The 13,357-nt window shown below is 41.3% G+C and overlaps 1 protein-coding gene across 1 annotated transcript in view; it reads right to left on the bottom strand.

Annotated features, from left to right (window-relative positions):
* Positions 1 to 13,357, bottom strand: part of nrn1la (neuritin 1-like a) — a 72,450-nt gene that overhangs the window by 16,356 nt on the left and 42,737 nt on the right. Inside the window, exon 2 of the mRNA XM_044035830.1 lies at positions 3,951 to 4,101. Coding sequence (XP_043891765.1) covers positions 3,951 to 4,101 — 151 coding nt within the window. The remainder of the gene's footprint in view (positions 1 to 3,950; positions 4,102 to 13,357) is intronic.

Below are 13,357 nucleotides of genomic sequence, written 5' to 3' on the forward strand. Positions count from 1 at the left end.
AGGTGAAAAATGTGTTGTTATTTGATTATTTTTAGCGGGTTCACCAGAGTTTACAAATCCTGGGAATACGCCGTCATCTTAATGTGAGAGAGAGAGACACGACTGTCAGTTAGAAAATCAGGAAAATTAAAACATTAACAAGTTATTAAGAGTTCACCAAATAAACCTAAGTCAGCTTATGGTTCACTCTTCCACACAAAAGCCCACAGAGGAAATCTGCGATGATTTTATTTCACTGGACACAGCAGTTGTTGGTCGACTGCTGCCTCGTTTGGATAGTTAGTGTAACACAATTAAGGTTACTGATGGAGGCAGCGGTGAATCAATAACCCCTGAGTGCCATTTCAAGAAAAAAACAAAACCCCTCAAAACTATATACATAGAGTGTATATAGTTTTGTAGAGCGCAGTGTAAAATGTATGTCGAAAACAATCTTCCCACAGTTTTATCTGAGTCGCGCAGAGTGAGCCGAGCAACAGCAACATCTTTTTGTGAACTATCAAAGACGTGTAAGCCTTACTTTATGGAGCATGTTCACTGTCACTGTCTGATCAAGAGCTCTTAAGTTTGCAAAAGCCTCATTCATAATGTAGTGAGGGGTTGAGTGCCGGTTACAATCCCACTGTGTATTGCATTGAATAACTTCTTAACCCGTCAGCTGTATTACAGTAACTTCTTCCAGTGTAACGTTTACATCGTTTTATCTGTTCCCATCCGTGTACAGTCTGCTTTGATGATTCTGGGTGCAATATCATTTTGCCGTCGCACAAATTGCACCTGACAGATACATTGCTCTCAAATCAGAAAATCCTATTTTAACACCCCTCACACATAATGGCTCTTTTCCCCCTCGGCGGAGAGGCTACGACTTCCCCGGGAAGATGGATGACAGAGGTACGTATAAATAGAGCGGTGAGCGGCGATGACACGGAGAGAACGAGGGATGACGGATGGTTACAGGATACAGAGAAATGAAGCTGTGAGGGGAAAGTAAGGGAGAGATGTTCTGCATCCTTAATCAGTGTCATCAGGCCTCCAGCCAAAACAATGAGAGGCTGAAGAGAGACCTGCCGCCTGAAACTACGCTGGGAGGAGAAAAGAGGCAGCGCTGTTAGGGAGTTAAAGTCAAACTAAAGGGCCAGTACGCAATAATTGAGGGCAACTGGTCATAGCAGAACAAAACGAGACACATTTTGGCAGCTGATGCCACGAATCAATCACGCCTATTATAGTTAGTCACCAATGAAATCAGATGGGTTACATATGGCGCCTTTCCATTATCAGATCAGTTAAAAAAGACTTAAAAATCCTGAAAACATGCAGGAAGTAGTGAACAAATCTTTTTAATGAACTGATTCTAATGATTCAGTTACGCCGAAAACAACTGCTTTGAGTGTCACTAGTGTGTGTGTTTGTGTCTATGTACAGAGTTGAGGAGGTACCACAGCAATGGAAAATGATGTGACTGATACCAAACCAAGTTTCCTAATAATCCCACTGGTCAAAGAAACAATCCCATTTTTCACTAATGGGATTGTATTTAATCGGAATTCACTCGAGAGTCAAAATGAGTTGCACTGGTGTTTGGCTCCAGTTTGCATTAACCAGAGAACCCAAGTGAGCATCATAAATTCTTCTACGTCATTTTACAGCGGCTAGCGTAGCCGTTATCCATGAATATTTTTAGCAACTGTTAGTTTTAAGAAGTTAGGACTGAGCTTCATATTTATGTTTCACCTGACATCATTTTATTATCTTTGAAAAAAGGGAAGGTCATTTCAAGTCCAGGTGCCCCCAACCCCACCCCACAATCAAACCCATGTTTATAAAAAGAAATGAATAAACGAACAATCAACTTCAACAAGAAAACACAATAATATGGGTATTATTTACATTGCACAATGAAAGGAGCTTCCCTTGCTGCCTTAGAACAATCACGTCTTCTACATAATTTACGTAACCTGTGTTTGACCCACACAAATGCAAGTCAGCTCAGGGAGGACCGCTCTGAACCATAGCAACATAAAGGTTAGTATTTCAACCTCATAAACCCAGGAATACCTGCTAATTTAAGTGTGACAGCGCAATAACAGGAAGAAAAGGGCTAGCGCTGAGGCATTTTAGATTCCTTTTGCGGTTTACAGAGCTCTTCATCGTGGAAATCTCTCATCTATCTCCTTGTCTTCAACCAAAGAATGAGCTTTCTTTGGTAGTAAACCCCAAGAGTTGGATGCTTTGAGCTCGTCTCTGCTTTCTCAACTGTGTTCTGTGAGCAGCCCGTGTTGATTGTTCCTTTCAAGCAGTACTAGTGAATTCTTAATCATGACACAAATATATACAGGACATCCTGAACTGAAATTTAGAGCCTAATTTATACTTTATCAGGTAACACACAGAATCTTTTCTCTCCTGCGGCACACGTGAAGAATGTTGTGGTGTCACAGTTTGTTGTGACATGTCGACGTTTCAATTTCAACTGTGGGAACAACACTTGTCTCAAATCCCATCTGTCCTCTTTGTGCAAGTAAATACAAATTATCTTCCTCCTCATTTATATCAAGAACCTCATCTAATCCATCCATTATCCAGACGAAGAAAGAGTCTCACGGACATGGATACAAATAAACAAGCAGACAGCGCCGAGCAACGTGACACAATGGACTGAAACGCGACTCGACTGATTATGCAGTTTCCTGCGACGGATATCAAAGGTGTCAAGTGAAGAACTATAAAGACACTACTTTAGATTTGTAGTGGGTTGGAAGACATGATACATGGTCAACTATACAATGTTTGGATGTGGATCACAGAAGTATTGTTGTGGTCTCTCTCTCGCTGTCTCGTCTCGTTTCTTCTCACTCTCTGTCTGCAGAGAAGAAACCGACGTTATGTGTGGTTCCCGAAGCTCGGAGCTCCTGAAGTAAACGGCGAAACTCGCCAAGTTGTGTCCGGTGCCGTATGGCGTTGTGAAACCACACAAGACGGCGGTTGCTTCTCTGCAGATGTTTCCACAAGAGATAGAATGTTGTAGAGCTCCGAGTGCCCAGTTTCCCCCTCCGTTATGAGCAGTGTGGTCGCTGGAAAGTATGTAACGTCATCCAGAGAATCTCAAGGCTGATTGGCCTGATCATCATCACGTCAGCACGATTCTTCGCTTGAGTTGGAAAATTTCAACTCGTGAAAATCGCGTCCATTCATTGACTACGTATGTAAACTTGTCGCACGACAAAATTCGCATCGAGTCCCGTGTGAAATAGGGCTGCAACTAACTCATTTTCATATTATTATTTTAATATATAATTGTTTGGTCCATAAAATGTTGATCAGACCTGGAAAGGATGATGTTCTCAAATGTCTCGTGTTGTTGTCTTCAGTTTTTTTATATGGAGCAAAGAAACCAGAAAATATTCACATTTAAGAAGCTGAAACATCTGAAAACTTGCTTTAAATACTCAATTATCGATTATCAAAATAGATGACGATTCATTTAGTAATCGATTAGTAATCGAGTAATTGTTTCAGGCCTAGCGTGAACGCTTAGCATAAGGCAGGCATGTCCAAAGTGTGACCTGGGGCATTAGCCCTGACATGTTACTGTTATTATTGATATCACAATGAACTGTTGTTTTTTTTACTGAATGTCACTGAAAATGAAATTGTAGGTGATTTGTGATGTCCAGTCAGTGATCACAGAGCCAAGACTTCGATCTGTGGATTTGTGGCGAAGCCTGTTGCTGTATTGATATCAGATATTAGTCTGACATTGTGGAATTGTGGGAGCCCCGCCTCCCCCCTGAGAGCTGCTGTCTTTTGTTTTCTCAACCCTTTCACCTAAAGTAAGTGAATTCTTACTAATGCTGACCTAATGGCCCTGCAGGGATCGGAAATGCACATTCAAATGCTCAAACTCTGCAGACCTTCTGTCCCTGCGAGCGTGCGTAGGCACTGACCTGCAGATGGAGTGTATCTCGTGCATGTCCTCGTCTTTGCGTGCGTTGTCTGTCAGACTGTCGCCCAGAGCCATCAGACACTGAGCGAAACCCTTGTAGATGAAGTGACACCTTCGGGCTGACGCTGTAGCCACGGGGCGCGGGCTCAGCACTGCAAACACAAACACAACAAGAAAAGAACGGGAAGTTAAACTTGTTGTGTTATTGTGAATTGGGAAATCACTCAAAGCAGCAATAGCACTTAGCGCCATCCCTCCACAGACGACTGTGTCTCGGTGTTAACAGCCACAGCTGTTGGACCGGTGTGCGTTGAGACAAGCGGGTGCGTCTGTGCCGCACTGTCACTTGCCGTCTACACAGCTGCTTGTTGCCGTGATAAACTGAGCGGCTGAGCATTATTCATCATACACACGGAGCTACAGACAGCCACGGATCTGTCTTCCATCCTCCGTCCCCTCAATCATTCAGCGCTTAGAGTCGCCACTTGATCGATTGCCCACATCAAAGATGAGACACATCAAGCCTCGTTGACCAGGAGATGAAGATAACAGAAGAGGCTGGATGGGTGGGTGGGTGTGTGTGTGGACCCAGTCCAACATGACTGTGTTGTGTTCAGAGCAACAACTCCCACCACCATTCATGTTTGAACGCAGCCAAGATATTACCATCCAAACCAGCTCATAGATCGCTGCATAAATAAACCCCTAAAGGTCTTGGACAGAAAATCAGAAAACAATCGTCATTGTGATATACTCATCAAATATGTCATATACTCATCAAAGATAAAGGTTGCTGGGAGCTGGAGCCAATCCCGGCAGGGGACAATAGACAATCATTCACTCTCACACTTACACCTATGGTCAATTAACCTGATCTGCACGTTTCTGGATTACCCGCCAATAATCCTCTCACAAGAAAAGAAAGAAATCACAAACTAGGCCCTTGGTCGAACAGGGGGTTCCAAACCGGCGACCTCCTTGCTGATACTTGTTCAGTGCATGAAATAATCCACAATGCTGCATCTCCCCCACTAACAACTTTTTGGAGCTCCGCTCTGAGCACGTGAGCGGAGCGTCAAGGTCTTATTTCTGGTGGGGATTGTCGTGTCTGTAAACAACGTTCTGCCACTCGCACAATCAGCCATCGCCTTCAGGGCCATGAAAGAATAGAATAAGCTTCCCGGCACAGATCTTCATACTATCTCTCGAGAAGTGTGTGTGGGGGTGGGGAATGGATTTTAAATAACCAGCCTTGACAGTATTAATGTGACACTTAGCTTCTGTTTTATTTTGACATGAGTGTGTGAAGCTGCTTGGTTATTGTACTGTGTCTATTCACTTACTCAGGTACTACAGATGGAAATTGCCAGTAGCTAAATCTGGCACAAATCTTCTTTTCTCTTGCTGAGATGATTGTTGTTGTTTTTTGTTCACTGTCCCTGATACAAATTAATTCAAGGAATTAAACTAAAGTGAACATGCAGCATCCGTTCTAATCTAACCTGGGAGCCGTTGACTGAAGTTACTGTAGCTTCACTGAATAACTAATATGATTCATCATATTATTAATCATTAACAACAGACTGATCTGTCTGATGTTTGTTTCTTGTCCCAGGCTGGACCCATTCTGGTTATAATACACAATCCAAAGCCCGAAATAGGCCTTTTTTCCCATGATCCCTTGATCATGATACAGTTCTACCATTAATCAACTCGGCTTAACTCTACTCTACTATTACCACTTTTCCATTAGTGATAGTACCTGGAACCTGGTGCTTTTTTTTGGAACCTGCTCTGACGAGGTTCTATTCTGTACCAACTAATGTCATATTTTGCTATGACATTAGGTGCAGCTCACAGGAAACCAAAAATAGATGAGAGCTAGAGAAAAAAAGGGGCCACGTGGCTCAGTGGCGTGACGGGTCTCATGTGAGCCAGGTTCTGGGTGACTGGTGATCAGAAAACATGTGTGTGAAACGCACTCACCCTCACTACAATTCAAATCTGAACCCTAAACTTAACAGGATCCTCATTAGTTCTTGGTCTCTATGAGGACTGCTGGTCCTGACAAGGTCAACGTTTATGCCAGAGAAGGTCCCAAAGAGTGAACAAATACAAGAAACCCCCACACACACACACACACACACACCCACCTGAGAACTTAGTCTCACAAGTCATTTACTTTGTATGAGGCTATTTACAGCATCTCACCAAAAGCCCAAAGCTGATCAGTCAGTTATGTCGTACTGCAATTTACAGAGGTTTGAATTAACAGCAAACTAAGCTTTTATGTACACACAGCAGAGCACTGGATTTCTTCTGGGACGCGCGCACCGCTGTTTGACTAAGCTGCTCCATTTTCATCTTTTAATGTAAGCAACGCCAAATGAATGTGAATCAGAGGCCTGAGAGGACTTGGGAGGAAGGAGCGTGGCTTTTGGAAGCGGGAATTATTCCATCACAGGGTTTTATTAACTTAAACTTATAAACTTATTGCTGTTCCTTCATATGCACGTCAAACCTTTTTCACATTTGACACACTTGTTTCCAGGGCTGTTAAATCATCCTCACAGAAACACGATCTTCAAAGTTTTTCTTTAAACATGACATTGTTTCAAGAAATGTCTTCATACACATGACACCTCCACCCCATAATGCTGCAATATAACGTAAGCAAGGCCTGTATGTGGTGCTGCAATGCTGCCAGAGAAACAGAGCATAAAGATCGCAGGGTTAAGTGTTAGATATGGTTTTAAAACGGAGTCATTATAAGTTAAACACAATAAATATGGCGTTTAAAGGTGATTTAGAAGGAGTAAATAATGACACTGCAAATCCACTTCATTGTCATATGTACAGGTTAGATACATTGGGCAATATTATCATTATTTGACTGGTCGTAACATCTTGTCTTCTCTCTTTACTGTGAATTTTTACTAGGGTTGTGTTTTTGTTTTATTTGTTAAACACTCTTTGGTTCATTTTTGGTTTCCATTGTTTTACACCTCTGACAGAATGAACCAAACAAGACACCGGGGAGTGCAGAGACTAAATACACCAGGGAGGCGGGGACAATAATCAGAAACAGGTGAGACAAGTAGGACACAGGTGAATCACATTAGGGCGGGGCAAACAATCACCAGGTAAAGCTTGCCCCACGCTAGTGGATTTTCAAATCTGACTTGACACACAGAAGTTTCAATGTTTAAAAGCACAGACTATATGATCAGTCATGATACAGGACCACACGTGACTTTAGAATATAAACAGTTAGTTAATAGCTGTTGCGTGTGCAATGTTTTGTGCTGAGAAATGCAAAAAAAACTGTGGATGAAGTCATGGCTGAAAAGACGGAATCAACTCTAAACAAAAGTACGCTACATCTCATGAGTTATTGAAGGGTTCTGCTCACGCCCCCCAATCACTGTTCAGTCGTAAATATCATGATCAAAATAACATGTTTTATACTTATGATTTGACATCAGGAAGACTCTGATTGATGTTAAAATTGCATCTGTTTACTCCTCACACTACAGGATAATTTGGCCCAGATAATCTGTTCAAACCAACCTAAAATCTGAAGGCACCCATGATTTTAGGAAGGACCAGATCTTCACCAATTATCCTCTACTGTGGCTCAGGCTGAAGACAGGACAGGGAACAGAACTCGAGAAGGGTACACACAAGAAAATATACCAGGGAACAAAGAAAACAGCGCTAAAAGCCCAACGTAAAGAACAACAAAGAGTCCAAACAGAATAAATGTCCAACAAAAAGCGCAAGTATTGAGACGCATCAAAGTGCATTTGCTATATTTAGGAAACCTTAAATAACAACAACGTTTGGGACTAGCCAAGGCACTTGATGTTTGGTTCCATTGTGACTCTGTTGCTGTGGTAACGGTGCATTCAAGCAGAGGCTGGCTAACATGATGCTGAAAGAAATGATGTGGTTTCAAAATGTCCTTGTTCATATTATTAGGTAGGTGAGACAACTTCAGATGATCAACACACACTTGGTCACATGAGTGGTTTTGAAATGACAGGAACAAAAAACTTTATGAAACAGGTTGGTTTTGAGGGTCACCTCCATCCCTTCATCCTCCTGAACAAGTTGAGACAAACGAGGCCCAGCAAACAGTTCTGGCACTTTCTTCCTTTGACCATCTGTTGCTTATTCCCATCTTTCGTCTCCTTGGATTCATCTCGCCTCTCATTCATCTTGAAGCTCCTTTCTAATGACAGGACATGCAGACCACCACACGGACGGGTCTGCCTGGTGAATTACAATGTCATCCTTTTGCATATAAACGCGGGAGGGATAATAAAGTATAGATCTGATTAAAACTGAGATGTTGAATTTGAAAAAAAAAACCCAAAACCATTACACTGTCTCCGTTTTCATCAGGCTTCCAATTTATCATGAGTGTGTTTGTGCTGAAATCATACGGTTGTATGAGCTTCTGCTGCTTATCGTGACCATCTCATCAGTTAAAGGATGGAATTCCCTCTCATTGAAAAAGGTGATTTAATAAGGTTACTTCATTTGAATGTTCTAATGCAGTGGTTCTCAAATGTTTTCTACCAAGCACTACCTGAGAAAATAATGAGCTCTTGAAGTGACACCATTAACTTATGGGTAGTAGAAGTTTTTTTTTTTTAACAGTCAAAAGTGCCGTGGTCCCTGATGAAGTCACTGACAGGTAACAAAACAAGTTGTACAATGTTACTACAGAGTTTGCGCGTCCCAGAGGAGCCTCGCTGTGACTTTGTTGACAGCCAGCTCTCCCGTGGAGCGAAATCATCTTGGATATTGTAGTGACCAATATTTCACAGAGCTAAGATGGCCCTCTTCGCAGGCGTGACAGGCACAGATGCATCATGTCGTGATTAGTGTACAAGACGACGGGGATAAAGCCTCCGAAGAGAATGTGGCTTGTCCCAGAAGTGCTTTGTCGTGACGAGTATAAGTCACAGAGAGGAGCCGTGGCTGGTGCTTGGCAGGTGCACAGGAGATGCTAATTGTGTCAGACACAGAATCACCTCAACTCTTCTCCCCCACCACCAGAAACCTGCTGTTTAATATTTGATAACCCGCCCACCCTTTGGTTTTTTTCCTCTTCCCAGGAAACCTATTGATTTCAGACAGGGTCGCTCACAGTGCTTGAAGATTATTGGCTTCACTCATCTCCATCAAGTTTTAATGAAGACCCGAGGAGGAAAAAGGGCAAGAGAAGGAGGGAAATAATGCGTGAGAGAAAATGGAGTGGAGGTACAGATGACAGGGAAGCGATTGACCAAGATTGCTTGACTTAGTAATGACAGATGAACGGAATGACGCTGGCTGATTGGACATCCACAGTGCACAGAAACCAAAGAAGCCGTGTCACTGTGGTTAGCTGTTGTTAAATAAAGAAAAACGAAACAACTTTCATGGAAAATGTTGTACTTACATTTACATTTGTGTTTGTGTGAAACAAACAAGACAAAATATCAGTTTTTGAGTTTTAGGTTTCTCTTATTTTAACTAGCTAGACTAGCTTCCTATTAGGTTTTTTATGCTAAACTAGGCTAACTCCTGTTACTTTTACATTTGTGTATGTTTTAAACAACTGAGAGACAACATGTTAGTTTGCGAGTTTCTTTCCTTTTTCTTTTTGAAACTAGCTAGACTAGCTATTTCCTATCATGTGTTTTCAGCTAACTACAGCTGACTCCTGTTGTATTGGTTTTCTTAATTTTAAGCTATACCTCTGTGGCTAGCTGTTGCTAAATACAAAAGAAAACAACTTCCATGGGAAAATTTGTGTTTGTACGAAACAATTGAGAGACAACATTAGTTTGTGAGATTTAGGTTTCTTTTTCTTTAACAAAAAGCTAGACTAGCTAGTTTTTTATGCTAAGCTAGGCGATACCCTTTCTGTTGTTGTACTGTTGTAACTATTGTACTTACTTTTGCATTTGAGTATGTCTCAGAGATACAACATGTTTGTGAGTTTTAAGTTTCCTTTTTCTTCTGAAAGTACCTAGACTAGCTATTTCCCATCGACTTTTGGATGCTAAACTAGGCTAACTACAGTCCTGTCTCCTGTTGTAACTGTTCGACATACTTTTTTAACATGTGAGTTTTAGGTGTACTTTTTTCTTTTTGAAACTAGCCAGACTAGCTGTAAGGGTTTTTTTTATGTCAAGCTAGGCTAACTGAATCCTGATTCCTGTGTAAACATTATATGTTCCTCTCACACAAGTGAAAAATGTGTAACAACAGTAAATAATAACTATTACCCAAGGATTACAGTTGTAGCCTACTGTCCTTGTTCAAGTATTCAAGCTCAAGCAGGAAATCACTTTATTGAATGCAACACAAGGTGGCAATATGCCCTCTTTCAAATAACTTACAACTACTTCTTAGCATGTCAAGCACGAGTCTTACTACCATCCATGAAAATACAAAAGTTAAATATTTTAACTTCTTTAAGCTGATAAAGCATAAAATCAGGGGGATGGCAACTGTGACACTTGTGCACAGCATGAGTCTGGCTGTTATTTAGTTATTGTTTAAAATAATTGAAGTAATTAAAGTAATTGAATCACAACAGTATCTAAGTTACAAACTACTTACTGTGCTGTACTGTACAAACTATTTACTTTTAAATAATGTCGTCGCCTCATTATCAGGACAAGCCGCTTCAAAGTGTCCACGAGTAGTCGATCTATCACTATGTATACAAGCATGAATTATGTCATATTCATCTCATTGAAGTGACTAAATGAAAATCATCACAATGGCAGGAGGTCCCATGATGCACCGATCTAAATTACTGCACTTCTTTAGGGGCGGTCTTCCTCAGAAAAGTGCTGTGTGATTATCTCCAGCAGCCACTATTCAAAGTGAAATGAGTTCTGGGGTTGCAGTTGGGAAATCAAGTCAGAGAGGCACATCTGTTCAACTGGCAGGGATGTGTTGTTCCAGGTTTGGCTTGTAAACTCATTATCTGTTAGCGACACTTCATTCAACTCTTCTCCACTTAATCCTGACGAACTATGGGATCTAACAGGCTAAGATAGTCTGGATAACGGTCTGGATTAACCAGACTCTGGTGTGTTTTTCCTGATTCATCTGAAGGTGTGAACACAGAATTTCTGTTGGGTGTGAGCCAAAAGCAACAAGATCCTTTTCTCCATGTGGTTCCAATCAGACCCTGGACTGGTTTGTCTGTGGTGGTTATAATCTTCATCTCACCAAACTACCAGGTGTGCTCTGCAACCTTCAGGTAAAATGGCTCCTTTAAGTGCTTTGTGTTCTGGTGTGCAGCCTGTATCACTGCAAATACCAGTAGCAACAATTAGCCCACACGGAAAGAGAGCAAAGTGTAAGCTGTCTTTTTCTTTCTGTAGACACCAAATTGATCAAGGAAATGTCTTCATCCCATGAAACAACCAAAATCAGCCTAAATGTCAGGAATGAATCACAGCATTACTCACAGTACTGTAGCATAAAATTAGATTTTAACCCTTAGGGGGAACAAAATCATTGTTAAAAATGTGTCTGTAGCTTCAAATAAATCAATGTCTGGGCACTGATCAGTGTAAAAAAGAAGCTGTGAAACCACTTCTGAATATGGTTTTTGTGATTGGATCCGAGACATGAGTGAATCACTCAGGATGGATGTTAATACCAGGTCTTAACTTTGTCCTAGTCACACTTTCTCCCAAATCAGCAAAATCATTAAGGCTCATCCTCTGGGGACCATGGATGTTTGCACCCAATATAATGTCAGTTAATCTGATATTGACATTTACGACAAACCACCTTGTGGTGACGTTCCAGGTAAATGTCGAGACAATCGGCCACATTAGCGTAAATTCATTCATGAACTGAATTCCATGGCAACCCTTTCTGCAGTTGTTGAGATATTTCAGTCTGGAACAGAAAATGAGGATCGCAAAGCTGGCAGTGATGAGGAGCAACAGCTCAGAGATGACTTCAGGTTCCCTCAGAAGCTTGTGTTTAATGTGTGCATCAGGAAACTTAAAACTGTAGTGTATGCATTTGAAATACGAACAAATGCCTGTCACAGTCAAATACTTGTGGAATAAATTCCCACAATGGTGATTAAGCCTATTATATCCTCACAACTCTCTCTGTGTATCTCATGTACATATGCTGGTGTTTAAGTGATTTGTTTTATGTCACTTGGAAGCAACAACATTATGCTAGTAAAGCAAGATGACTGAAAACAGACTGGAGTATGACTGAAAGCACAAAAACGTGAAAAAAAAGTGAATTCTGCTTAAAGAAAAACCTTGTCTGTCCACCCCTTCTCTGCTGCTGTATACACACAAACGCTCCCTCAGTCATGTCCGACAGTATTTGATAGACAGAGGCCATATTCAGATAAATAACAGCATCCAGATAATGTTAAATCACTTCTCTTCATGAAGAATAATATCAACAATAAAACTAAGAAAAGACTTTGCTCTTAAAGAAAACGATAGTCACTCTGTTGCCAAGCGTATTGTAATGTACACTCAGGTTGTACAGAGTCCAACTTTGATTCCTGCTTGGCGCGTCCTGAGAGAAGAGCTCCATTTACCTCTTAGAGACGATATGCAAGTAAAAGAAAGCAAAATATTGACGAGACCAAGAGTTTTAATACATTTGCTGCACAGAGATGAAACAGGGCTCTCCCAAGATTTTCCATATCGATTAATGGCAAGTTTTTGCCAAGGTTAATGCAGAAGTTGCTTTACTGTCACTGTCACTGTTTTACTGTCTGGTGGTTTTCATATCCGTTAAAAAATAGAAATCAAAAAGTGCTTAAAAATCACACACACAAATTTAAAAAGAAAAACAATGCAACTACAAATCCGCGAGCGAATTGACTGATGGCTCCAGCTGTGCAGGACACGTTGGTGCAGAGGGAGCAGGTTGATCAATGCAGGGACAACTGATCAACTGCATCTCAACCTGCCTTGATTAATATTTGATATCTGAAAGAAGACTGAGCCCAGGGAGAAAGAGAGGTGAACGATCGTGGAGAGTAAGAAGTGACTGATTGATACGGGCGGCGACAGAAACCTGCAGGCTTTGGTGTCCTGACCGTGATCAGGGGGAGAGATAACAGGGGTGAAAAAAAGAGATGCAGAAAAGAAGAAAAGCAGTTTTCCTCTGGGGTCAGATAAATAACACTGATAAATGGTATTTGTTTGGCAGAGGAAATATTGATGTCACTTCACTCAGATATAAGCATTTATGACAAATGTTGAACGTGACAATGTTAAAGGACAACACTTGGGCCACATTTTTCTTTATTGTCAACAAATCAGATGAGACTGTGGCTCAGTGCTTTGTCTTCCCTGTCCTGTCATTGGCGCTCCCAGAGGCCCCAAACCCATTTGTACTTAT

Source organism: Solea senegalensis, linkage group LG10 (genome assembly GCF_019176455.1).
Source record: "Solea senegalensis isolate Sse05_10M linkage group LG10, IFAPA_SoseM_1, whole genome shotgun sequence".
NCBI lineage: Eukaryota > Metazoa > Chordata > Actinopteri > Pleuronectiformes > Soleidae > Solea > Solea senegalensis.